We start from the raw sequence: 27,959 nt of genomic DNA on the forward strand, positions 1-27,959 counted from the left end.
AACACGTGGTTTCTTTGAAGTGTCAATCCAGGTCTGACTCCTGTCAGAATGCATTAGCTATTCATAGTAAAAGTACCCACATAATCTGGTGTTGTTTAACTTCAACTGCAGTCCACACTCTGATTGGCAGACTGTTTATGAAGGGATGCGTTGGGTAAGTTCATAACTGAGCAATTTACTAAGTTTCAGGAAAGCACAGAAAACGGGTTCTGAAATGGACATTTGCAACTTCCACCTGCAGAGGAAACTTCCACTGGTGGCATATAATTCTGAACAATTACAGAATATTGTTAAAGATTCTTCCATGACCCGGTTGTTTCCAAAGGACTGCACAACCAATGACAATGAAGGTGTTAGGTGAAGGGGTAAGTGTAGGGGTATGGGTGGGTTGCACTTCGGCGGGTTGGTGTGGACTTGTTGGGCCAAAGGGCCTGTTTCCACACTGTAGGTAATCTAATCTAAAAATGAATAATCACAGGATTATTGGCACAAGGGGGAATTGCAGTGCACATTCTGATCAAGCACCAGCCTACATTATTTCTGACAAGAATTCTGGAGATAACAAAAGCTTCCACTTTTTAATCTAACATGGTGCGTATTTGACAGTTGCAGGTTTAAAGATTTGTTAATCACTGAAGGAGCTCACATTTTATTTTAAAAAAGCAGGATAACAAAGCAGTAAAGGTAAAATACTCAAGGCAAAAAAACATATTGGTGTAGTGCCTATAGAAGAATCTTTTTCAAACTCTGCATGTAAGCAGCTGTTAACAACGTATTCTTATAAAAAGCTGAAATTGGTCCAATACTGTATTGCAGTTAGATACAAACTGAGGCAAATTAATATTTTTGGTGACTTCACTCATTAAATAACAAGGTGTCAAACTTCTTACAATCACCCTTAATACAAAGAGACCTTGCCTGACAATTTCCTGTGGAAATATGTTTTGAAGGTTGGATATGATCTAGTTAGATATTTCCTCCAAATTCCTTGATCACTACCAAGCTTCTAAAGACTGCGGAAAACCACAGTTAGAAAACCACATCCTATTATTCACACTGAATAATTTACAACTAATTTGTTATATAATATCATGCACATAACATGCTTACAGTTAACTTTCAAAGATAGAAATAAGCACTAATTTCTCTATAATTTATACTTCTCATCTCCTCTGCATCATTCCAATTTTAGCAAATGTGCTAAAGTGAGTGAGTACAATACACTTAGTACATTCTTCAAACTGGTATTTATCAGCCGTAAACTGCAGTCAATGAACCAAGGTCAAGTTGGATTCAAGCTAAGGCTGTCAATTTTGCAATGATACAAAGTATCGTTGGATATCCATCTACAGTTAACTCAGGGATATAGTTCTGATCTAATTTATCAGCACAATGAAGTCAGGGGAGTCATCTCTCAACAATTTTGAGATTATATAAAGCATAGTACAACTCTGGCCAGTGGGAATTAAAGCACTAAGGATGTTCACCAAGAAAAACGGCAGCTTGACAAACAGGGTTTGTGCCTTGGTACATGACTTTTCTTGGAAAAAGCAAACTCTTTCCAAAATATCATACTTACTATCATAATTTTTCAATTCTGAAGTTGAAGTACTTTTCTTTTAAAATGATCTAAATGTGCGGCTTAGTAAATACACACAGTAAGTTGAGTTTCTAAACCCCACCTAAAATTTGGTAAAATTTAGATCTGAAATGGAATCCATTAAGACAGACTTTAAAAGAAAAGCACTTAAACCTTTTGCTGGCAGTACCTTTGTGCCCCTATGCCCTGACCTCAATGAATTTTGAGCTTGAAACCATTTTGAGCTTGACATCACATTGAGCTTTTCCTCTGTTGTCTTTATCTTCATGCTCCCTTCTTTGGCTAGGAATCATCGCCTCAATCAGTGGACCATTTCACCCACCTCCAACATTCTCACAAAGAGGCTTTGTGCCTTGGTACATGGCTTTTCTTGGGAAGAACAAACAAATGAGGAGAGAGAGACAGACAGAGAGAAAAGATTACAATATGTAGAATTTAGTAGTTTGTTAGATTGATAGATTATTGGGAATGCATTCCAGTGATCATTAAAATGTACTGCAAGCAAAAGGTTTAAGTGCTTTTCTTTTAAAGTATGTCGTAGTGCATTCAATTTCATATCTAAATTTTACCAGATTTTAAATGTGGTTTAGAAACTCAACTTACTGTATGTATTGATTAAGTCAGACATTTGTACCATTTAAAATTAATAGTATTTTAACTTCAGAACTGAAAAATTACAATGGTAATTGTGATTTATATGTATTGAGCATCAACAGATAGAGCTTTTTTAAAAAAAAATTCCCTAGTACAGTACTTTGTTGTCAAAGTGCTGCACCCTTATTCCTTTCATAGCAAAGTGGATGAAGGGTGATTAGGCAAAAAGAACAGCTAGGGCAAATTATATGCGTACTCTATACAGAAAGTCATAAATCAAGTCCAATTCTTCTCGTCAGCATTGTTTCTTATTATGCTTGATGAAAAATGCCGAGTGAGATGATTAATAGTTTTCAATGAATTAAAATACATCACGTACAATGAAGATCAGATGCAAGGATTAGAAAGGTTGACCCGAAAGTTACTTTATAATAACAAGTAAATATTGTACATACAGAATTGGCAAAGAAAATCACACATTTTGATAGAATAGAATAATACTTTAACCCCATCATACACAGAATCATCTCTGGTGCTATACAGTTCACTCTGATCAAATGACTCTGTTTTATCCCCTATACCCTGACATCAATGAATTTTGAGCTTGACACCACATTGAGCTTTTCCTCTGTTGCCTTCACTTTCATGTTCTTTCTTTGGCTCGGAATCATCACCTGTGTGGAGTTTGCACATTCTCCCCGTGTCTGCGTGGGTTTCCTCCGGGTGCTCTGGTTTTCTCCCACAGTCCAAAGATGTGCAGGTCAGGTGAACTGGCCATGCTAAATTGCCCGTAATGTTAGGTGCATTAGTCAGGGGTGAACGTAGGGGAATGGGTCTGGGTGGGTTGCTCTTTGGAGGGTCGGTGTGGACTTGTTGGGCCGAAGGGCCTGTTTCTACACTGTAGGGAATCTAATCTAATCTCTCTGGTCTCTTACGTGGCCTCTACCTTTTCATCAAAAGACAATCCAGTCAGAACTGTTTTGGTAAATCATCAGTTAGGCCACTACTACTTCCTAACTCAAATCTATTTCATCTCTTGTTTCTTCCTAACCATATCGATGATTTCCTACGTCATTTGAAATGCCCTAGTGTGCACTACCATCTCTAAACAGTGGTGCTCAATCTCCTGATAACTCTGGCCCCCATGTGGACTGTTTGAGAGTTCTCTAGCTCTTCCTTAAACAGAGACCAACAAGTCCCAGCCTGGCTGAACATACTCGATCTTTAAATAATTTATCTTTAAACATGTGTCACTTTCACCAAGTAAAAGATATCAAAATGGGTATATGCCTGGATCTCAATTATGCCTTTTGGGGGAGGGGCTTTGACGTAGAACATGAATTGTGCCGTCCTACTCATTATTTTTCAGATGTATACATAACTATTATCTGCTGCTGTTTCCTGCTCATCCCCAGACTAAAAAAAACTTCTAATTTGCTTCCAATTTCAACCTCTCATCTTTCCATGGTCCATCATCAACACATTTTCAACTTCTGTCTCCAATTCTAGGGCTCGACTGTTGACTGATATTCATAAGCCAACTGATTTCCTCACACCCTGCTGCCTGTAAAGCCTCTATTCCATTCTCCCAGTTTCTCTGCCTTCATCATGTTTGGTCTAAAGATGCACTCTGTTACAACAATGCTTCTGATAGATTTTCGTTTTATTCAAGGACCTCCATTCCCCATTTGTAACTGCAGATAGGGCCCTCAACCACATCAAACCCATTTCCTGGATTCTATCTCTCTCCCTTAACTTCTATTTGGTTCCTTCATCCTCATTTTTCATCTCAGTCTTCATACTCAAAGGTTCAATTCTGTCATTTTCAGCAGTTTCAGCATTACGACTCCACAAGGTGCATTTTTTGCATTCATACCCATCAGTACTACAGAAGGGCTATGCCCTCGGCAGTATCCTGGACCACATCTCAATCATTCAACAACTTGTTCCATTTTCACATAACATCTTCCCAGGCAATCATGGGGATGTAACATTTGCTCCTTTACCATCACTGTCCATATGAACAAAGAACAGGAGTTAGCCATTCAGCCCTTGAGCCTGTACCACCATTCAATAAGATCCAGGCTGATCTGATATTCTCAAAAAATCATTTATGGCTTGTCATCATCTGCACCTGCAGGGCCAACACTACGGCCCTACCCTAATTTCTCTCAAGGAGGTGCTGGTGAACTAAATTTTTGAATTGCAGCAGTCTGCTTGGTGTAGGTACTCATACAATGTCATTAGGAAGAGAGGCCCAGGTTTTGACCCAGTGACACTGAAGGAATGGCCATCTATTTCCAAGTCAGGACAGTCAGTGACTTGGAGTCAAAGTTGTACAGCATGGAAACGGACCCTTCATTCAAGCTGACGAGACATCCTAAACTAATCTAGTCCCATCTTCTAGTATGTGACCCATATCCCTTTAATCCCTTCCTATTCATGTACTCAACTAATGCCTTTTAAATATACTAGCCTCCACCAATTGCTCTGGTAGCTCATTCCATTCATGCACCACCTTCTGTATTGGTCCTTAGGACCCTTAGGTTTGGAAAGGCATTTGCTGATGATAGTGATTTCATGTATCTGCTGCCCTTGTCTTTCTAAATAATAGTAGTTGTGGGTTTGGCCGGTGCTGGCTAATTAGCTTTAGTAAATTTCTGCAGGGTGTTTTGTAGATGGTACACACTGCTGGTACTCTGTGGAGAACAGAGTGAGTGTTTGTTGATGTGGTAAAAATCAGGCAGGCTGCTCTGTCCTCAACAGGATCAAACTTATGTTTATAGACCTGCACTCATTCTGACAAGTGGCAATAATTCCACCACACTAACTTGTGCTTTGTAAATGGTGTGTAAACTTCGGTGAAATCAGGTTACTCGCCCCAGGATTCCTACCACCCAGCCTGGTTCTCTGACTACAGTATTTACCTAGCTCATCCAGTTCCATTTCTGGTGAATGGTAGCCCCTGGAATGTTGATAGTGGTGTCCTGACATTGAACATCACAATATGATGGTTAGATTCTCCCTTATTGGAGATGGTTATTGACTGACATTGAATCAATCTTGAATATTGTTGAGCTCTTGTTGCATTTTCACTTGGACTCCTTCAGTATCAGATTGAAACTCTTGTCATCCTGCTTCATCCAGGCATGAATTGAGATGGATAATCAAACAACCCATTGGCGAGGCTCCAAAAATTCAGTGAGCCCAAGACCTTAATGCATGAATGGTAATGATCATTTTGCAAATATCAGCAAGCATCCCACTCATGACCTAATGATGGATGGGAGGTCACTGATGAAGGAGCTGAAGAGGACTGGGCTTGGGAACTGTTGCAGAGTTATCCTGGAGCAGGAACAACTCTACCATCTATCTTTGCGCAAGGTAGGATTCCAATCAACGGAGAGCTTTAACCCCAATTTTCATCGTCTTTAGTTTTGTTAAGATTCCTTGATGCTACATTCTGTTAAATGTGGCTTTGATAGCAAGAGTGGTTACTCTCCCTTTCATTTTGGCTCTTTTGTCCATATTTGAACCAAAGCTGTAATGAGGTCAGGAGTTGAATGACTCCTGTGAAACCCAAAAACTGAGCCTCAGTGAGCAGATTATTGCTATGCAAATGCAGCTGTATAGGAGGAGATGACCCCCTCCACCACTTGATAGACAATCAAGAGTAGAATGATAGTATGTCAATTGGTTGAGTTGGATTTGTCTTGCTTTTTGTGCACAGGACACAACTGGACAGTTGTCAGTTTTCTAAATGTATTGGAACAGCTTGGCTTGGAAGCAAGTTCTGGACCACAAAAACAATTGCCAGAATGTTGTCAAGGCCCATAGCCTTTGCAGTAGCCAGTGCCTTCAGCTGTTTCTTAATATCCCATGGAATGAATTGAATATACAAAAGACCACCACAGGAAGTGGAGATGGATCACCTACTTGGTATGTCTGTCAGAAAACTGTTGTCAATGCTTCAGTCTTACATTTTGCATTAAGGTCTTGGGCTCACTGAATTTTTGGAGCCTCGCCAATGGGTTGCTTGATTATCCATCTCAATTCATGCCTGGATGAAGCAGGATGACAAGAGTTTCAATCTGATCTGTTGACTGTACAATTACTTACCCTGCCCATCACTTGCTACTTTTGCAGTTGGGCACATAAGTAGTTCTGTGCTGTCGCTCCACCAGGTTGACCGTTCATTTTTAGATACGCCTAGTGCTGCTCCTGGCATGTCTTCCTACAGTCTTCACTAAATCATGATTAACATTTTGGCATAGTGATAACATCGTTCTTAAGTTTATAAAATAATAAGATGTATAGACAGAGCTAATAGTAGTTAAATTTTCCCAGATGCGGTATTTCAAGACTCAGGGGCACATTTTTAAGGCGAGAGGAGAGAGATTTAAAGAAGTCATAAGGTGCAAATGTTTTACACAGAGGGTGGTTTGCATGTGGCACTAACTTCCTGTGGAAATGGAGGATGTGGGAACAATTACAACATTTAAAAGACATTTGGATAAGTACATGAATAAGAAACGTTTTGAGGGATATAGGCCAGGAGCAGGCAGGTGGGACTAGTTTCGTTTGGGATTATGTTCGGCATGGACTGGTTGGACTGAGGGGTCTGTTTCCATGCTGTATGACTCTGAGTTGAATGAGATATATGTTGGGCCATAAGACTTCAGATTTTATTGGAGTACAACTGAGCTGGTGGCCCACACAGCCTCATCAATGCTAAGTCTGGAGTTGCTGGATTGGTTTGGAATTTGCATAGAATGATGGAAGGTATCCTCAATGTGAAGGTGGGACTTCACCTCCATGAGGACTATGGGATGATGCTCCTAAAAATACTGCAGTAGACAGGTTAATGAGGATGAGGTCAAATATTTTTCTCCCTCCTGCTAGTTCGCTCACCACCTGTAACAGACCAATCAAGCAGCCACAATCTTAAGGACTCAATCACTCAGCGAGTTACTGAGTTACCCGTGATGGAAACTGTAGTTCCCTCAAAACGGAGGATGTTCTGCATCCTTACCAACCTCATTGCATCCTTCAACAGTTCTGATTCATCAACCATGGAGATAGGGGTATACTTTGTGGTAATCAGCAGGATGCTTCATTACTTATGTTTGGCTTGATGTCATGAGACTTCATGAGGCAAAAAGTCAATTTGACTTTCACAGAAACGCTCACCCAAGTATACACATGCTACCAGTTTGACTTGGTCTGTCCTGTCAACAGTAAGATAGGACATACTCAAGGACAGTGATAGTGCTGTCTGGGACATAGCCGGTAAGGTATGATCATGATTGTAGGACAGTGTCAGGCTGGTGCTTTACTAGTCTATGATACAGCTTCCCAATTTTTGCACTAGCCTTATGTTAGTAAGGACAACGCTTGAGGGTCAACAGAGCAGTTTCTGGTGCTAGATAGTCCATCTGGATTTTGAGACTTTTCACCTTATTACAATGGAATGGTTTGCTAGGCCATTTCAGAGGGTATTTAGGAGTCAAGTATGTTGATGTGGGTCTGGACTGACAGGTAGGTTAGACCACTCAAGGATGACAGACTTGCTTCCCTAAGGACATTAGTAAAGCAGATTTTGTTTTGATAATTGATGATGGTTTCAGCCATAATATTCTAACACTAGATATTTTTTAAAATTCAAATTTCACCATCTACAGTGGTGAGATTCAAGCACTGGTCCTCAAAATATTACTTGGGTTCTTGAATTATTTGCCCAAATTGTAATTCAAATTCACATTCCCACAAACCCCAATAACGTTACTCAAGAATATAACCATCCCTGCCTTAAAAACATCAAAGTCGCTGTTCCAACACATTTTCAGGAAGAGAGTTGCAACGATTCACAAGTCTCAAAAAATTTCATCTAAATTCTGTTTCAAATGGCAATCACTGCTTTATGAACAGTGCCTGCTAGATCTAAAAGGATATATCCTTTCCACATTCACCACAAGAGCCCACAGGATCTTAAATTTCAATCAACTCCCCACTCCAGCAAATATATGCTTAGCCTCTCCAATTTTTTTCTCATAAGTCATATCATTCATTCTAAGTATTAGTTTGGTAAACCTCACCTTGAACTGATTCCAATGCATCTACATTCTTCCTTAAGTAAGTTGACTGATACTGTACAACAATGTGGTCTCATCAGGGCTTGATATAACTGAAGCATAACCTTTGGACTTACTTTTGAATTCGATTCCCCTTGTGCTAAATTATAACATCCTATTAACTTTCCTAATTACTTGCTTTACCTGTATACTAATCCTTTGGTGATTTATACAACAAGAAACCCAGTTTCCTATAAATCCCAGATTTCTGCAATCTCTCACTATTTAGACAATATGCTTTTTGAAAATTCTTTCTGACAAAATGGAAAATTTCACATTCTACTACTTTAAACTCTATTTACCTCATCTTTGTCCACTCACTTAACCTAACCATGTCTTTTGTAGTCTTATGTCTTCTTCACAACTAGCTTCTGAACTACCTTTGTCTCAACAGCAAATTTGGCAACTACCCTTCAGCCAAAGATATTAATATAAATTCACAGTTGAAGTTCCAGCACTGAACCCTGCAACACACCACTTATTACATCTTGCTGATCAGAAAATGACCCTGCTATGCGATTCTGCTTCCTGTTAGCCAATTTTCTATGTATGTCATTATACCTCACACCATGAGTATTTATTCTACAACAATCTTAAAACTGGCACCTTAACAGATGCCATCTGTAAATCTAAACAGGGAGTATTCAACGTTTCCCTTTGATCCATAGCACAGGTAACCTTTTGTAAGTATCTCCAAAAGATTGATGAAATATGATTTCCCTTTCACAAGGCCACACTGGCTCTGCCTGATTATCTTGAACTTTTCTAATAACCAGCTATGAGTTTTTTTAACAATAGCATCTAACATTTAGACTGTAATAAAGTTAACTAGTAGGATACTGCTTTTTGTCTTTTTTTTGGACATACGAGTTACATTTGCTATCTTCCAATTTAATGGGATTGTCCCCAAATCAAGCAAGTTTTAGAAAATTAAAAACCAATGCATCAACCATCTCGTTAGCCACTACATGGCCCAAGGATTAAGTCCATCAGAACCTGGGCACTTGTCAGCCTGCAGTGCCAACAATTTACTCAATACCACCTTTCTAGTATGAGTTTCCATAGTCCCTCTCTCTCATTTCCTTATTTATTGCTGCTTCTTGGACATTCATTGGACTTCACTATAGAGGATCCAAGTAAAAAAACTGCTGCTCAATTCATCTATTGTTTCCTTAGTTTCCAATACTAATTCTCTAGTCTCAAGCTCTATAGATCAACATTCGTTTTGTAATTTAAAAAAAAATTGACAGAAACTCTGTATTCATATCTCTGACTAGCTTTCTCCCATCCTCTAATTTTTCCCTCAATTCTTTTAGTCATTCCTTGGTGGTTTTAATGTCATATCCAATCTTCTGACCGGTCTCTAAAAATATAGATAATTATTTGCTATTTTCTCAAATCGGATGTTAACTTTAACATTTCTAGTTAATTATGGATGGCAGGCCCATTCCTTATAATTTTTATTCTTCTTTGGAATGCACCTTCTGTGTTTTCCAAATATTCTCTTAAATTCCTACCTCTGCACATTTATAGATGTATCCTTTAACCTAATTTGCTAATTCATTTTAGCTAGCTCCATCATATGTTATAAACATTTTTAAAAACTCATCTCGGACCCACTCCTCTCTTTCAAATTGAATGTAAAATTTAGTTGTACTATAGCTGCTGCTATCTAGGGGTGCCTTCACTATGAGATAATTAATTAAGCCTCTCTCATTGCACAGTACCTGGTCAATATAGCTTGTTCCCTGGTCAGCTGCAGAATAAGCTCTTCTAAATGAAACTATCATGAATGAAAACATCCTCCTCACCTAAACTGCCTTTGCCCAACTGACCTTTACAGCTGATGTACAGAATAAAATCTCTCATGATTATAGCCATGTCTCTCTGGCAAGCTCTCATCATTTCTTCCTTTGTGTTTAGGCTACTGGTTATTGTTAGGGGGCATGTACATCACTATCACAAGTGACTTCTTGCTTTTATATTTTCTCACCTCTACTCAAACAGTTGCCACATCCTGGCTTCTTGAACTTAGTTCATCTTCCTCTATTGTGCTAATACCGTCATTAACAAATAGAGCCACCTGCCAGCTTTTCCTCCCTTTCTATCTTTCATAAATGTCCTATACCCTTCAAAATTCAAGTCTCAATCCATGTCATCTTATATACACATTTCTTGTCATGGCAACCAGATCATTCGTACTTATTCCTACTTAGGTTCTTCAATTAGCTGTTTTGAATGAAATGTGCATTCAGATACAGAGCCTTTAGTTTTATCTTTAGTTTTCCTTCCGTTTAGTATATTGCATTCGGGGCTCACTACGTGGTCTCGTCTACTGCAGCAAGATCGAAAACATATTGGGTGATCGCTCTGCTGTGAAACATGTCAGCTTGCAAACACGACTCCCAAAATTCCAGTTTGCTTTCCACTTTAATTCACCATCTTAACATGCTTGCATTTCTGTCTTCAGTCTGCTGCAGTGTTCCACTAACACTCAAATGCAAGTTGGAGGAATAGCACCTAATTTTCCAATTACGTAGTTTACAACTTTCTGCTAAGTTTGAGTTCAGCAATTTCAGACCATGAACTCTCACCAATTCTGATTCTTGTTTTTAATCATGTATTGATGTCATTTTTTGTTATTCATTATTCTGGAAATTATGAACTCAGTACAGTGTTCTGTTTTCTTACTACAACCACGACCACTCTCTTCGCCTTTTGTTCAACAACATACTCTCCTGCCCTTGTTACTATCCCACACTGTCCCTTTTGATCCTCCTTTAGCCACCTCCCCATTTCCAAATCATGGAACCCAACACATTTCTACCCTCCTTCAGTTCCAAAGAGTCACATTTGATTTAAAATTTAACCCAGTCCCTTCAGAATCTGCAAGATCTGCTGAATAATTTCAGTGCTTTGTTTTTGTTTACTATTTTAAACACTTGTTTTAAATTCAAGTCAAAACATTGAGCCTATATTCATGGACAACTCAATTCCAAGAAAATGCAAAATTCCACTTTTGACAGTAGCTTCTAGCTTTTGACGTGGATGAAAAAGAAACTGTCAAGGATTATTTGCTTGAATCAACTGGATCGATTGCTAGTGACCAAGAAAAGGAGTAGAATTTCTGGGACTGACCATAAGGTGAACTATTTAATGCTCTCTGTGTGAAATCACCATCAAGGCTAGGATGATAACATGTAGCATAAGAGAAATTATAAACTGGAATAAACATTAATATCTCCCTTTTATTTAAAACACCAGGTATTTCTAAACGCAAAGAAAAAAAAAAATCACACCACAAACACATTTGAAAATAAAGTCCTTTCCGGGAGGCAGGGTGTGAATTTACCATTTCCTCTCTGACATCATCTTTCGGCTGAAAGACCTAGGCCTGAATCAGGCAGCACGTGATAAACAATGCAAATTAGAAACAGTATTTCTCCATTCTGAAAAGCACTTGGGAGAATGGAAAGGGCAGAGAACATAATGTGGGTGGGAACTTTAAAGTCCATCTACAAGAGTGGCTCCGCAGCACCAAGACTGACAGGGCCAGCTGAGCCTTAAAGTACATAGTTATTGGCAATATTTGACAAGTAGTGAACCAAGAGAAAAATGAGCTTAGCCTTTTCTCCACCAATCTGGCCATTGCTGATATATCTGTCTACAGTTCTTGTGGAGAGCAAGTTGGTGTTCAGATTGAGCATATCGTACATGATGCTAAATGGGACAGAGTTCAAATAGATGCAGCAACACAAAACTGGGTATTCATTTGCAATGTGCACCATCAGCAACAGAATTGCATTCATCCACATCTCTTAACCTCTTGGCCCAGTACATTCCTCAAAATCCATCACCATCAAGTCAGATGATCAACTCTGGTTCAAAGAAGTGTGTGGAGGGGCCTGCCAAGAGCAACATCTGGCATACCTGAACCTCGTGAAGCTACACCAAGGAAAACTTACATGTCAGACAGGAGAAGCAGCATGAAATAGATAGGACTGAGCGCTTCTACAACCAATGGATTAGATCTGAGCTTTGCAGTCCTATCACAACCATTGTGATTGATAGTGGACAACTAAACAAGTAATGGGAGGTACAGTTTCACCAATATTAGCAACAATGGAGGCAGCCTGCATATCAATGCAAAAAAACATTGCTGAAGTAATTGCATTCCTCTGTAAATATGACATGTGATATCAAGAAAGGGCAGACACCTTGGATGCTGCAAAGTGTATGAGCCATCACAAAGTTCTGGCGATATTACTAAAGATCTGTACTCCAGAATTAGTCATGCCTTGCCAAGCTATTCCAATACAGCTATAACACTGGCATCTACTCAACAAAGTGGAAAATTGCACTGTGCACAAACGTAAGCCATAGAGTAGCAATTGGTTAGGTTGACTATCATTTTATTCTCAATCAATAATAATGAAAGGGGCCATTGACAATGCTATCAAGCAGTACTTGCAAAGGAACAATTTTTCACTGTAATCAGTCTAGGTTCTACAATGGTCGCTTCTGACCTCACTGGACAAAGCAGAAACCAGCCTTGATGTCAAGATCACAATTGACAAGCATCAAGAAGGCCTAGCAAAGTTGGAGTCAATGGGAGTCAGGATGAAAATTCTCCACTGATTGGAATAATACAAAGCACAATGGAAGATGGCTGTGATAGTTGCAAGTCAGTCAAACGTCTCAGCCCAAGACATCACTGCAGGAGTTCCTCAGCACAATGTTCTAGGCTCAACAAACTTCAGCTGCTACATCAGTTACTTAGTTTTAACTCAAGGTTGGAAGTAAGATATTTGCTCATGATTATATAATGCTCAACACCATTCACAACACCGGAGATACTGAAGCAGATAATGCCCATTTACAGCAAGACATGGGCAACATCCAGGTGTGGGCTAATACATAGCAAGAAACTTTCACACTACAAAAGTACTAAATAATGACCATTTTGAATAAGAGAGATTGTGACCATCATCTCTAAATGTTCAACGGCCACTGAAACTCTTATCAACAGCATCCCAGCAGTTATCAGAAACTGAACCGCACTGGCTTTATAAATATTACTGTTACAACAGGAACTCAGGTCCCATGGCATGAAATTCACTTCCCCTTTCTCATTGTCTGTCCACTATGTGTGAAAGAAAACTCACTACTTGCCTGGATGGGTGCAGCTGCCAAAAGCACATCATCCAGGACAAATCAAACTGTTTGATGGCATTAAAATCACACCCTTCAGCACATAATCCATTCACCACCAATGCACATTGGCAAGAGAACATACCATCTGTTAGATGTACTGCAGTAACTCACAAAAACTTCTTACAGCTTCCAAAACCATGATCTCTAATACCTGGAAGTGCAGATGTATTGCAGCCACGACCTGCAAGAACCCCTTGAAATCACACATCATCCTGACTTAGAATTATTTTACAGTTCCTCCACGGCCACTGGGTCAAAATCCTGGAATTCCCTTCCATACAGCATTGTTGTTATCTTGGCACTCCAAGGTCAGAGGTTCAAGCAGGCAGTAGTTTTTTTTTGTTCTCTTGTTTTAGATTAAATATTTTCCACATTTCACCATTTTGTTTTTTCACTACTTCCTTTAAAAGCTGTAGTAACTGTTCCTAATACAATTCCTCATAACTCAATGCTGATGCTATGGATCAAACGTCTAGCTCTTCTCTGAATTTCCTCCAAGGTTTCAATTTGCTTTTTGGTCACATTGCTTCTAAGCAACACAATGTGTTGAGCATCAAGAATATTCATATCAACATCATTTATATTTACGTTGCCTAATTTCTTACATGGTGCACTTGGTCATATTAAATTTTACTTACCATTTTCCTGGTAACTTATATATTTGCAAAATTTTATTTGGAATTCTAAAGAATGGTTTCCTATCAAAGTAAGACATTTGGCAAAACCTTGCGCTTGATTTTGCAAAGACATTAAAATTCAATAGATTTTCAGCAACCAAACTTATTATGGTACCATATACTTAAGAAACTGTTTATACAGTTACCTTGGGCTGTGTCACCTTGTGCAGCACCTGCTGCATCGCTAAGAAAGCCTGAATAAACGTTGTCAGAGGATAAGGAGGACTTGATGGAGCAGGGTTGTTTAGTCTGCACTTCTTGGGATTGAGTAGGCTCTGGTGTATCACAGCTTCTTGGGCCATCTCGAGCAGTAGAAGTTGTGTAATTATCTGTTTGAAGACCTATAACAAGAAAGAGTTTGCACTCTAAGAATTTGAGCAACACGACATTAATGGGAAAATTGCTGAGTCATCAAAAAGGACAGCCTTCTAAAATTTTCTATCAGAAAAGCTTTTATTTCATTTGGTAATCCATGACAGATAACCTTAAGGAGTTAATGGAAAGACACAAGGATGTTGCCAAGGTTCGAGGATTTGAGCTAGATGGAGAAGCTGAATAGGCTGAGGCTGTTTTTGCTGGAGCACTGGGGATAAAGGGTGACCGTATAGAGGTTTATAAAATCATGGGGGGCACAGATTGGATAAATCGATAAGGTCTTTTCCCAAAGGTGGGAGAGTCTAGAACTAGAGGGCATAGGTTTAGGGTGAGAAGGGAAAGATATAAAAGGGACCAAAGAGGCAACTTTTTCACAGAGAGGATGGCGTGTGCATAGAATGAGCTGCCAGAGAAAGTGGTGGAGGCTGGTATAATTACAACATTTAAAAGGTATCTGGATGGGTATATGGATAGGAAAGATTTAGAAGCATATGGACCAAATGCTGGCAAATGGGACTAGATTAGTTTAGAGTTTCTGGTCAGATTGGGCTAGTTGGACTGAAGGGTTGATGAAGGGCTCCTGCTTGAAACATCGATTTTCCTGCTCCTCGGATGTTGCTTGACCTGATGTGCTTTACCAGCACCACTCTAATCTTGAGTCTGATCTCCAGCATCTGCAGTCCTCACTTTCGCCTAGTTGGAACAAAGGGTCTGTTTCCGTGCTGTGCATCTCTGACTCTTAAGCATACCGATAACTTGTTTGTCAGGGTGCACTATTTTTTGCAGTAGTTAAAATAATATCAATTTGAAAGTTTAAAGATTTTAATTCTTGAATAATCTGTTCAAAATATGTGCACTCACTTAAATTGGAGGCTGTATTCTTCAGTGACTGCACTAATGGATTAAGAAGCTTGCAAGCTTTTAGTTTGTTCTTGCTGGGTCTCCGTCTTCTGCCTGTAGGTGGCACAGCTTGCAAGAATCCTAAAGCTGTTGGTAAAGGTTTTCCTAAACGTCTATACAATTCCTCTATTTCATGTCTTTGATGAACCTGAAGCTCTGAGATCTCTTTCATGTGTCTAGGAGAGAGTATTAAAATTTTTCATTAAAAAAAGTTACACTATTACTGCAATTAACTATAAAAGCGGCTTTCCTACATGAGCCAGGCTTTAGTGCATAAATTAACCCAGCTCAGAAAAATTGCACACGCAAACTATTCTGCATACGCCGATAAATGCATGTTAATTTATTCTATGAAAGCATTTATTTTCATACTTGAGCTAATTGGCTAAAAAGTTCATTACTGCAATTTCCAAAATAACACAGACGAATAATTCATCTAAACAGAGTATATATACTTGAACCCAAGCATGAACAAACACACTTTTCTCGCAGTATCTGTAGTTCTTTTTTCATGTCAGCATCTTCAAATTCAGAGTCATTGTCACTGCTCATATACGATGACTGGGAAGGAGATGCAGAATTAACAGTTATGGTTGGAGGAGCTGCTGCCTGACCATGTGCAAGTTCAGGTCTCTGCCTCTCAGTTTTTAACAAAGCAGCTGATTTTCTTGGTAAAGGAAATTCTCCACCTGTGCTTGTCTGATTGCAAACAACTGATGGTTGAACGTTTGGTTTTGTTCTGAATGGTTCATCGGAATCTGAAGATGGATGGCTGCGAAGCCCAACTTCCAACGGAACAGAAGTTTGAGTTCGAGTAACCAAAGGTTTCAAGTCAGGGCTAGTAGGAGATGCACTTGAATAAAGCTCAGGAGGTGCAGAATATCTATTGCGACAAGGATATTTTAAAGTTACTTCATCTTTTGTGCTAATAACTGAAAATCTGCCAATTGTGTCGATTCTTGTAATGGACAGCAGCTTATTTTCCATTTTTTCTTTCTTCTGGTCACTTTCACCATTTGCTAGTGATTGACAGAATACATTTCCTCCTGGTGAATCTGGTGCTTCATTTGGCTTAGCTTCACTTTTTGCATAATGCTCAATTTTGTTAACAATGTCCTGAGATGTTGGAACAACCTGAAATAAATTAGTGAACATTCTTACTCACAAGATCAGCACCATTCTTTACAAAGTGGGTCTCTGACAAATTAGCACATTCTACTAAATCAATGCTTGTTAAATTACATTTTATTCAGAAGATGAGGATCCCTGTCTGTTATTCTGCAATTAATTCCTCTCAGAATGGATTATTTCATTTACATGAAAAACAGATGTGACAAGTGTGTGCAGATTTTTAAAAAATCTAAATTGCACTCTCTTTTCATATTTTAATGACTTTTCCTCCTTTATGAATACATTATTTTACAGTTTTCCTTCACTAAAATATATAGACCAATTGGCAAGATGGTCATCTTTCTTTTCATCACTTGCCCACATCCCTTAAGGTCAGCAACAAGTATATGACTATGCTATACATTCTACTGAACATCTTGTAAATTATGAATAGTATGCAGAATCCTAATTTTCCACTGATACCTTAACAAACTCTACACAATGCAAACCAACATCAATTTTATAAGACAGGTGTACAAGCCTTATTAAACAGCTTGTAAGGTTTTGGCAGAAAAATATCACAACAGTATCAATAACTGATAGAAATGAAAAAAAAACCCAATGCAACTAGTTTGAATGGACTGTAGAAAAACAATGGGCCAGATTTTTCAGTGAGTGGCAGTCTTGCACAGATTAAAATAAAAGGCTGATATGGCAAAGAAAGGTCTGACTCAGGGGTCCTCTCAGAAATGTGGAGCCCCACTTCCATTCTGACAGTCCATACAAAGCATAGATCAGTTAGTGGAAGACATGCCACATTCCTTTTTCACAGCAGTCAGCTGCCACATTCTAAAATTATAAAAAAGGTCCTGACAGCCACAGCAAGTGAGATGTCAAGGGTGCTTGAAGAGTTGGATTTGGGGGTGGGGACAAGATCAGGTGATTGGTGTGTCAGCTGTGAAGAGGGGTTAGGATGCAAAGTGGCAGGTAACTGCATAGAGTTGGACAGAAGAAAATTGGATTGGGAAGCGTGAGAGAAGAAAGAGGAGCAGGGGTTGCATGAAAGAGGGGGAGTGGAAAATAGAGGTGGAGAGAGTCAGACAGATGATGGGAGGTGAGGGAGAGGGACATGAACAGATGATATGAGATTAGGGAGAGGGAGAGAGACATGGACAGATGATGGAAGGTTAGGGAGAGGGAGAGAAACATGGCCAGCTGATGGGAGGTTAGTGGGGAAGGGGCGGGGGGAGGGAGTGGGAGTGAGAATGAGTGAGTGCGCATATGGGGTCTGTTTAATGGTTGCTCAAGAGTTAGACTATACATTTAATAGTCAAACGTTTCCTCAGTAACCACCTGAAGTGAAATGTTTAATTTTTATAGAAACGTTTGTAGGGTTTCAGGCATAGAGGAACTTCCCAGCAGAAACTTCAATTTCTGGGCAAATAGTTTAAGAGTCTGCTATGATGGGGTTTCTGCAGGATCCCTCTGCATAACTCCCATCTAAGCTGGAATAATGATCATCTGGCCATCAGAAAATCTGACCTATGTTAACCTGAAAGTACACATATCTGCAGTGAAACATCAGTATAAACACACTGTTGTCTGCAAAAACAAAAGTGCAACGCACAAGGGACAACATGAAGCAGAAATATAAATAACAACTGCAAATTTTTGGATCAGAACACAGTAATTCTTTAACACATACCTCAAACCGGTCTATTGTTAGAGGAAGAAGATCCACTGTAGATGACATAACAAACATTGCGTCGGATGAGCCTGTTCCATTGATGTCAGCGATAGTAACTACAATATGACAGAATTAATAGGTTTCTGGCATCAGCAACATTTCAAAATTATGAAACTTAAATATCAATTCATCGAATTTGAAAACTTTCACCAAAGATCAATTTAGAGACCATCCTTATACCAGATACAAAATTGGCTGAGTGATAAGAAACACATCAATGGTCAATGGATATTTTTTGAGCTGGAGGAAGATCTGTAGTGGAATTCTCCAAGGGTTGGTACTGGGACCCTTACTTTTCCTGACATATATTAATGATCTGGATCTTGGTGTGCAGGAGGCAATTTTCAAATTTGCACATGACACTAAACTTGGATGAATTGCAAACTGAGAGGACAGTGTGGAACTCCAAAAGGACATTAACAAGTTGGTGGAGTGGGCAGTCAGGTAGCAGATGAGACTCTATTTAGAGAAGTGCGAGGTGATATATGTCAGAAGAACTTTGAAAGACACCATAAGATAGGGAGAACAGAAACACCAGGGCATTCATGTGCACACAGCATTAAGGTGGTAGGACAGGTAGAGTAGGCAGTTAATAAAGCATACAGTGCTGTCAGCTTTGTTAATAGAGATAGAACAAACAAGCAATAAATTAATGTCGAACTTGTACAAAACACTTGTTAGATCTCAGCTGGAGTATTTAGTACAGTTGTGGATGTCACATTATAGGAAAGATGTGAAGGGTGTAGAGGGAGTGCAGAGCCAGGAAATAGCCTCTCAACATCTATCATATTTATCCCTCTAAGCATCTATCATATTTATCCCTCTAAGCATTTTATATATCAGCGAGACCAACACCCCTTCTTTTCAACAGCAAAAATATTGAAATATTTTACTCAATCTGACAAAGTTAAACATATCCTTCCTTAGGAAAGGAGAACAAAACTGTACACAATACTACAGGTGTGGTATATAATTGCAAGTAGACTTTCTTTACTCTTACTGTCCTTTTGTAATTAAGGCTGACAAACCAATTGCTAATTTGATTGATTGATTAGGCTTTGTCAAATTTTTGAGAGATTGTGTACACCACGACCCAAATCATAGAGAACAAACATTTGTTTCTTACTTATCTTTGAAAAAATATTCTATTTTCCTATACTTCTGAATGTAATGTGACTAACTTTATATTTTCCCCACATTATGCTCCACTTTCTTTCCAATCACATAACCTGTCAAAATACCTCCGCAGCCTGTTTCTTCCTTACTGCTTACCTCTCAAGCTTTAAGTCCTCAGCAAATTGAACACAAATTTTAGATATAGTGAAGTAAATATTCACGGATCACCTGCTACATCTTACAAATATAACTATTCACCTCAGTCTAAGACTACATATGCAACATAAAATACACAAAAGTGTTTTGTGATCCACTTCATTATTTTATATGAAAAATATGGCTTTGTTTAAAGAATGTAAGTAACACTTTAGTTAACACACCTTGACTGTTTATAATCGATGCTCCTGTGGACAATTCTGTTGTCTGTGGTTGTACATAGCTTTTAATAAACTCTTTAACTTCTACCTTTTGATTCTGCAGAGCAAGGCAGAACAAAAGTAGATATCATGAATTGTTAGAAAAACATAGTTAATGAAAACTATTTACATAAAAGTATTTTAACGGAAACGTTTAGATCAAATAAAAGATTGACAAATTTATTCAAATAATTTCAGAGGCTTGATATGCTTTTTCTGCATTTCACTGACTCTTACATATAGTACTGCATGCACACTCCAATCCTTGCTTCCACGCAAAGTGTTTTGCTCTGGCTTTTTATGTCACTATTTCGAGAACTCCAAGTCAAGAGTAATAGTAATCAGGTCACGGATGATTTGCAGAACCACAATTAGCTAATTTAGTCATTTTCATTCCTGTGTTTTGAGGATACTCATTGCCTTTCAATGACCTTATTCAGTTAAGAAAGGGGTTTCATTTTGATGCCAAAATCAATACTTATCCCTCAAACTCTACCAAAACAGAGTCATGAAACAACTTTTTGTGGGAACTTGCTGTCAGTCATGTATGTGTACAAAATAACAGTGCGGCTCCTCAAAAATTAATTTGAAGCCTGAAAATCAGAAGATGCTTTACATGCAAGGTTTTCATTCCTTTCATCCCATACAGTTCCCCCTGAAATAACATCTGAAATCAGGGATTTATGCATGTGATGCTGTTTTACATTACTGCCTTCATCAAGTTTGTACAATAGCAGTTAAGAGGAAAAGATAGCATAGCTACAAATCACAAAAGGAAATGCGAAAACAAGGAACTTCTATGTTGTTTGTGGTCTTGCTATCAGCATAGCTTGTTCAGTCATGGAACCTATAGTTTAAGTGATGGTGATGCGCTACATCTTTGCAAAACACAATCATAACAAAGATATACAAGAAATAGAAAAGGTGTTACCAGTTATGAAAGCACCGGACAAGACAGTAATCTTTGCTGGAATTGAGAAGGCGAAGGGATGACCTTGAAGTAGCAGAGGACTTTATGCTAAACGAGCAAAATCTTAGAATTCGAGCTGGACCATAAAAGAGTAAAATAAGGGATTGCTTTTCTACACAGTGTAGTAGAAGGGCAGAATTCTTTCATCCAATATGCTGTAGACGTTGGTTCAATTGAAATATTTAATTGTTAGCACCTTTCCAGACATCAAAAAGCACACCACAGTCAATTAAATGCTTTTCTGTTTGTAAAGTAGGGAAGAAAATTGTGGGATATGTTTCAAAGGTGGATATGTGGAAGAAAGATTTAGTTCAACTATGATCTAATTGAATAACACCATATATTTGAATGGCTGAATTATTAACTCTGATTCCAATTTTCATAATAAGTGCTTGGTATGGTAAAGGGTGAAAAATTGTTGTTATTAGTGCACAACTATGAGGTTAACACAGAAAATTAGCAGGAAAGTTAGATTAAAAATCATCAAATAGAGTAGTTGACATTTTCTGCTAGAAATTAGATTTGAAGGAGAGGGTATAAATAAAATTGCTTGCTTGAAGAATATTACAAATTATTGAGCAGAAAGAGTTAGATGACATCAAATAACTTGTGCAAAAACCAAAACAAAATCATCAGCACAAACTCAAAATGCCAAGTAGCCTCTTGCATGACATTACATGGAAGTGGGTTTTGTGATCAAAGTAAAAATAAACTTAATGGTGTTGCCCAATTTAAATGTTAGGTAATTTGAGGTGAGGAGCAGGTGGGTGATTAAAGATCAATAATCGCTAAGATATTGCCAAAGTTTTACCACTCTAGGTCTGCAAAGTCTGTGCTATTATCAAGTTCACGAATATCAAGGATTGAATATCATTAAAGTTGACATACTTCCATGGTAGATATCAACTAAACCTGCACATAACCTCTTGGGCAGTCAAAATTAAATATTATAGATAAGAAGCAACATTCCTTTAGGTAGTGACAACTATTGAAGAATTTTAAAATAAATCACAAATTCTGATGAAAGATCATCGACCCAAAACATTAACTTTTCTGTCAACAAACACTGCCCTTACAGCTGAGTGATTTCATGTTTCTTGGATTTTATTTGTGTGCGTGTCTGCACGTGTTCAGGTCAATTCTGCCTAGAGACAAATTATTGATTAACTTTTCAATTGGCTCTATTCACAATGGGTACACCTGATGCCAACACAATAACAACTTCTTGACTGGTTCTTGGGCAAGTGGCTCACATGTGGACAAAACATGCCAGAAACAGTCAGATTGTAAACAGAAAGCATCCATCTCTCTTTATCACACTTTTGTATGGAGAAATAAAAGAAAATTATTAGCAGTTAGTTATTTTCCCAAACCTTTGCCTGTAAGCTGATATCTGCAAATCTGTTGAAACAAGGAAAAACCACCTTCAGAACGGCTCAAACAACAAATGAAATACTGAGAGTCCATGAAACCACAAGCACGGTGGCTCAGTGGTTAGCGCTGCTGCCTCACAGCACCAGGGACCCAGGTTCAATTCCTGCCTCAGGCGACTGTCTGTGTGGAGTTTGCACGTTCTCCCTGTGTCTGCATGGGTTTCCTCCGGGTGCTCCGGTTTCCTCTCTCAATCCAAAAATCTGCAGGTTAGGTGAATTGGCCATTCTAAGTTGCCCGTAGTGTTAGGTGTCGGGGAATGGGTTGCGCTTTGGCGGGTCGTTAAGGACTTGTTGGGCCGAAAGGCCTGTTTCCACACTAAGTAATCTAATCTAAATCTTGTGTCATCTAAGAGTCGGGAGGGATCGAAAGGAAATGCAAAAAGTTCTGTGGTCTGAAATAGGGCCGCCAAACTATCATTGCTCATTTCTTTTTTACCCACCCATGATAGCGACATCTAGTTTATAATTGTGTCCGTCTCTGTGTGAAAAGGAGTTAGTGTTTAAGTTACAGTTTCTAGATGAATTCTTCTGGTCTAACTTTGCCACTGGTGAAAACAAGTTTGATTGCAATAAAACATCATTTACATATTAATGAGAATAATCTGGTATACATCTTGTCTAATGCAGGTTAAAAGAATAAGTTAAAGCATCTGAGAAAATTAAAGTGAAATTCATAACTGATCTGGGAGGAACTGTTTGGGGGGAGGGGGGGCAGTGGGAAGTCACAGCACAGAAACAGATAAGTGAATTTTTTAAGTGGCTTATAGAAAGTCTGCAGTAGTGAGTAGCGTGTTTTGCTTCTTGATTATATGTTTTTTGAGATAGGTTTCTTGAGTAAACTTAAAATATAAGCCGTAATGATTAATTTACCCTGGGGCAGTGTTTTGTAGAGAAATAAGATGGTGTTATTTTCTAAGTCTGTGGATTGTCAAGAAACAAAAACAGCCTTCAGTAGAATGATATGCGCTTCTTGTCAGATGTGGGAGTTTAAAGAGAGTTTACTGGTTACTATGGATTATATCTGCAATAAATACTGTTGGTTGCGAATCCAATCAGATCGAATGGATCGGTCGGAGTGACAGTTATAGGCAATGAGGAATTTGCAACAGCAACGGTACGTGATGGATGGCAGCTAGAGGAAGGATGGAGGGTTCTCAGATACAGTCACATAGATGGGTTAACTCCAGGAAAGCTAAGAGAGGTAGGCAGGTAGTGCAGGAGTCTTCTGCGGCTATCCCCATTTTAAACAAGTATGCTGTTTTGGAAAATGTAGGGGATGTCCAATTCACAGGGGAACATAGCACGAACAGCCAAGTTTCTGATATTGAGACTGGTTCAAATGCAACGAGGGGTACATCGGGTTCCAAGAGATCAATTGTGTTAGGGGACTCTATTCCGAGATACATATAGAAGTTTCCATGGCCAGCAGCAAAAAATAGAACAGTGTGTTGCTTCCCCGGTGCCAGGATCAAGGATGTCTCAGAGAGGGTGCAGAATGTTCTCACAGGGGAAAGGGGTCAGCAAGAGGTCATTGTCCACATCGGAACCAATGACATAGGAAGGGAAAAGGTTGAGATTTTGAAGGGAGATTACAGAGAGTTAGGCAGAAATTTAAAAAGGAAGTCCTCGAGAGTAATAATATCTGGATTACTCCCAGTGCTACGAGCTAGCAAGGGCAAGAATGGAGAAGAGAGCAGATGAATGCATGGCTGAGGAGCTGGTGAATGGGGGGAGGATTCACATTTTTGGACCATTGGAATCTCTTTTGGGGTAGAAGTGACCTGTACAAGAAGGACGGATTACACCTAAATTGGAAGGGGACTAATATACTGGCAGGGAGATTTGCTAGAGCTGCTCGGGAGGATTTAAACTAGTAAGGTGGTGGGGAGGGGAGAGGAGGTGGACCCAGGGAGATAGTGAGGAAAGAGATCAATCTGAGACTGGTACTGTTGAGAACAGAAGTGAGTCAAACAGTCAGAGCAGGCAGGGACAAGGTAGGATCAATAAATTAAACTGCATTTATTTCAATGCAAGGGGCCTAACAGATTAACTCAAGGAACGGTTAGGGACATGGGGCTGGGATATCATAGCAATTACAGAAACATGGCTCAGGAATGGGCAGGACTGGTAGCTTAATGTTCCAGGATACAAATGCTACAGGAAGCATAGAAAGGGAAGTGGAGGGGTGTGTGTGTCTGTGTGTGTGTGTGTGTTTGCGGGGGGGGCGGTGAGGAAAGAGTAGGTTGGCAGTTTTGATAAGGGATAGCATTACAGCCGTGCTGAGGTAGGATATTCCTGGAAATACATCCAGGGAAGTTATTTGGGTGGAATTGAGAAATAAGAAAGGGATGATAACCTTCTGGGAATTGTATTATAGACCCCCTAATAGTCAGAGGGAAATTGAAAAACAAACTTGTAAGGAGATCTCAGCTATCTGTAAGAATAATATGGTGGTTATGGTAGGGGATTTTAACTTTCCAGACATAGAGTGGGACAGCCATAGTGTTAAGGGTTTAGAAGGATAGGGAATTTGTTACGTGTGTACAAGAAAATTTACTGATTCAGTATGTGGATTTACCTACTAGAGAAGGTGCAAAACTTTACCTACTGTTGGGAAATAAGGCAGTGCAGGTGACGGAGGTGTCAGTGGAGGTGCATTTTGGATCTAGTGACAATAATTCTATTAGATTTAAAATAATGATGGAAAAGGATAGACCAGATCTAAAAGTTGAAGTTCTAAATTGGAAAAAGACCAATTTTGACAGTATAGGCAAGAACGTTTAAACACTGATTGGGGGCAGATGTTCACAGGTAAAGGGACAGCTGGAAAATGGGAAGCCTTCAGAAATGAGATAATAAGAATCCAGAGAAAGTATATTCCTGTTAGGGTGAAAGGAAAGGTTGGTAGGTATAGGGAATGCTGGATGACTAAAGAAATTGAGGGTTGGTTAAGAAAAAGAAGGAATCATATGTCAGGTATAGACAGGATAAATTGAGTGAATCCTTAGAAGAGTATAAAGGCAGTAGGAGTATACTTAAGGGAGAAATCAGGAGGGCAAAACGGGGACAAGAGATAGCTTTGGCAAATAGAATTAAGGAGAATCCAAAGGATTTTTACAAATACATTAAGGACAAAAGGGTAACTAGGGAAAGAATAGGGCCCCTCAAAGATCAACAAGGCGGCCTTTGTGTGGACCCGCAGAAAATGGGGGAGATACTAAACGAGTATTTTGCATCAGTATTTACTGAAAGGATATGAAAGATATAGAATGTAGGGAAATAGATAGTACGGCCACACTTGGAGTTGTGTGTACAGTTCTGGTCACCGCATTATAAGGAGGATATGGAAGCTTTGGAAAGGGTACAGAGGAGATTTATTAGGATGTTACCTGGTATATAAGAGGAAAGGCTGAGGGTCTTGAGGCTGTTCTCGTTAGAGAGACGAAGGTTGAGAGGACACTTAATAGAGACTACAAGATAATCATAGGGTTAGATAGGGTGGACAGGGAGAGCCTTTTGGGTAAAAAAATGAGGTCTGCAGATGCTGGAGATCACAGCTGAAAATGTGTTGCTGGTTAAAGCACAGCAAGTTAGGCAGCATCCAAGGAATAGAAAATCCCTTTTCCAAGTATGGGAATGGCAAACACGAGGGGACACAACTTTAAAGTGAGGGGAGATAGGTATAAGACAGATGTCAGAGGTAGTTTCTTTACTCAGAGTAGTAAGGGTATGGAATGCTTTGCCTGCAACGGTAATAGATTTGCCAAGTTTAAGTGCATTTAAGTCGTCATTGGACAGGCATATGGACGTACATGGAATAGTGTGGGTGGGATGGGCTTCAGATTAGTATGACAGGGCGGCGCAACATCAAGGGCGGAAGAGCCTGTACTGCGCTGTAATGTTCTATGTTACACTCACAGAGCTGTTGGTAAGAGAGTTCAGGGATTTTGACACCGACAGTGAAGAAATGGCAATACAGTCCCTAGTCAGGATAAGGTGTAGCTCGGAAGGGAACTTGCCGGTGGTGGTCCCAAGCATCTTCAGCATTTGTTCTTCGAGATGGTAGAAGTAATGGTACCATGGGAGAAGTCTTAGTGAATGGCTGCATTCAACCTTGAAGATGGTACACACTGTCAGTGTGCATTGGCAGTATAGGGAATTGATTTTTAAGGTAGGAGACAGCATGCTAATCAAGTAGATTGCTGCGTACTGGATGGTATTGAGCTTTTCAAATATAGCTGAAGTTGCATTCATCCAGATTTGCAGATCATATTCAAGCACACTTGTTACTTGGCCTGGGGATAATAAAAAGTTCTGAGGAGACAAGAAGAGAGTTATTCAGCACAGAATTCCTAACACCCAATCTGCTTTAGTAGCCATGGGATTTATATGGCTTGTCCAAGTCAGTTTCTGGTCAAAGTACAACTCAAATGTTGACGAAATGGAGATTCAGCAATGGTAATGTCATTACATATCATATATTGCAACATGATCTGAACTTAAGGGTCTTCTGCCTTGAAGTTACAAGAATGCTAAGATCATGTTTTATCTGAAATTCATGTTACTTGCAAAAATGTCAAGAATGGAAATATGCACAAAATTAAGAATCAATGTGTACTAGCCAGCATCTTTTTAAAAGAACCACACAACAATAACAGGCTTTTAAACTCTTCCAATATGGATAAAAAGCTAAAAGAGAGTTTTATTGATTTTACTTGTGACAATATGCTAACTTTAAAATTTAAGTTACATAAATTCATTGATTGGTAGTTCAAAATTTAAACAGCAAAAAGTTAGAGTTGCCCACTGATCACTTGTGTAGTAGGTTTCTGAAATAACTGCAATTACAAAAGAAACTCAGCACTTACTTTTGATCAAGTATCGAATAGTTGTGATGTGAAATGTGATTTACATAACAAAGAATATTAATTATCGTGTAAGTGTTTGGGTTTCCGGCTAAGTTAATAATTGGTATATTTTCTGTGCCGGAATCAATAATTAACTTGTAAGTATTTCGATAAACACAGTGATTTCTTTTAGAAGTAGTTTATGAAGCCCAATTTTAGAGCGAATGGGTTTTGTGCAGTATTAATCAACTTTTGTTTATTCAGATTGTTTTGTGACTCAACAAAAAAATAATGGGGCCTCCAAATTTGTGAAGAATTATGGAACTTAATTTTAAGTTGAAGGAAAAGTCCATAGCTGAGAAGGGGAGACTTTCAGTTTCACTTTTGACTTTAAATGGGCTTGTTTTGTGAAGTTCTTGCAATAGAATACCTGTGGAGGCTAGTGTTCCTGAGATGAAAGGCTGTATAGTGAATTAAATTACCTTAAAGTGAGAAGTTAGTGCCGTTGACAGCCTATGAACGTTGGGATAAAAGCCTGAAGAGGCTACCTAAAGGAACATATATTTAAACAGGTATAGAACAGCTCCAGAAATAAGCTATCACAGCTATCCTAGGGAAGCATCCTCCCTGCCAAAACATTGAAGCGACAAATGACTAAAACGGGTCAAGGCATTAAGCACAAGGAATCTGGTGAAGTATAGTGCAAGTGGTGCTTTCAGTACAGAAATTAGGGTGTTTTGGTTACTGTACAAATGCTGTTTAGCTTCTTCAATTCTTAAAGGAGTCTTAGAAGTCCTGAACATAAAGGAAACCTAACCCGAGCAAAACT

At 39.0% G+C, this 27,959-nt stretch overlaps 1 protein-coding gene across 4 annotated transcripts in view; it reads right to left on the reverse strand.

Moving 5' to 3' along the window:
• wnk2 (WNK lysine deficient protein kinase 2) overlaps positions 1-27,959 on the reverse strand; it is a 171,674-nt gene that overhangs the window by 21,450 nt on the left and 122,265 nt on the right. For all 4 annotated transcript variants that reach the window (XM_060835563.1, XM_060835562.1, XM_060835561.1 and 1 more), the window contains 5 exons: positions 19,845-19,938; positions 18,307-18,404; positions 15,973-16,625; positions 15,453-15,667; positions 14,363-14,557 (listed from right to left, as the gene is read on the reverse strand). In XM_060835563.1, coding sequence (XP_060691546.1) covers positions 14,363-14,557; positions 15,453-15,667; positions 15,973-16,625; positions 18,307-18,404; positions 19,845-19,938 — 1,255 coding nt within the window. The remainder of the gene's footprint in view (positions 1-14,362; positions 14,558-15,452; positions 15,668-15,972; positions 16,626-18,306; positions 18,405-19,844; positions 19,939-27,959) is intronic.

The sequence above is a fragment of the Hemiscyllium ocellatum genome, chromosome 14, assembly GCF_020745735.1.
Source record: "Hemiscyllium ocellatum isolate sHemOce1 chromosome 14, sHemOce1.pat.X.cur, whole genome shotgun sequence".
Taxonomy (NCBI): domain Eukaryota; kingdom Metazoa; phylum Chordata; class Chondrichthyes; order Orectolobiformes; family Hemiscylliidae; genus Hemiscyllium; species Hemiscyllium ocellatum.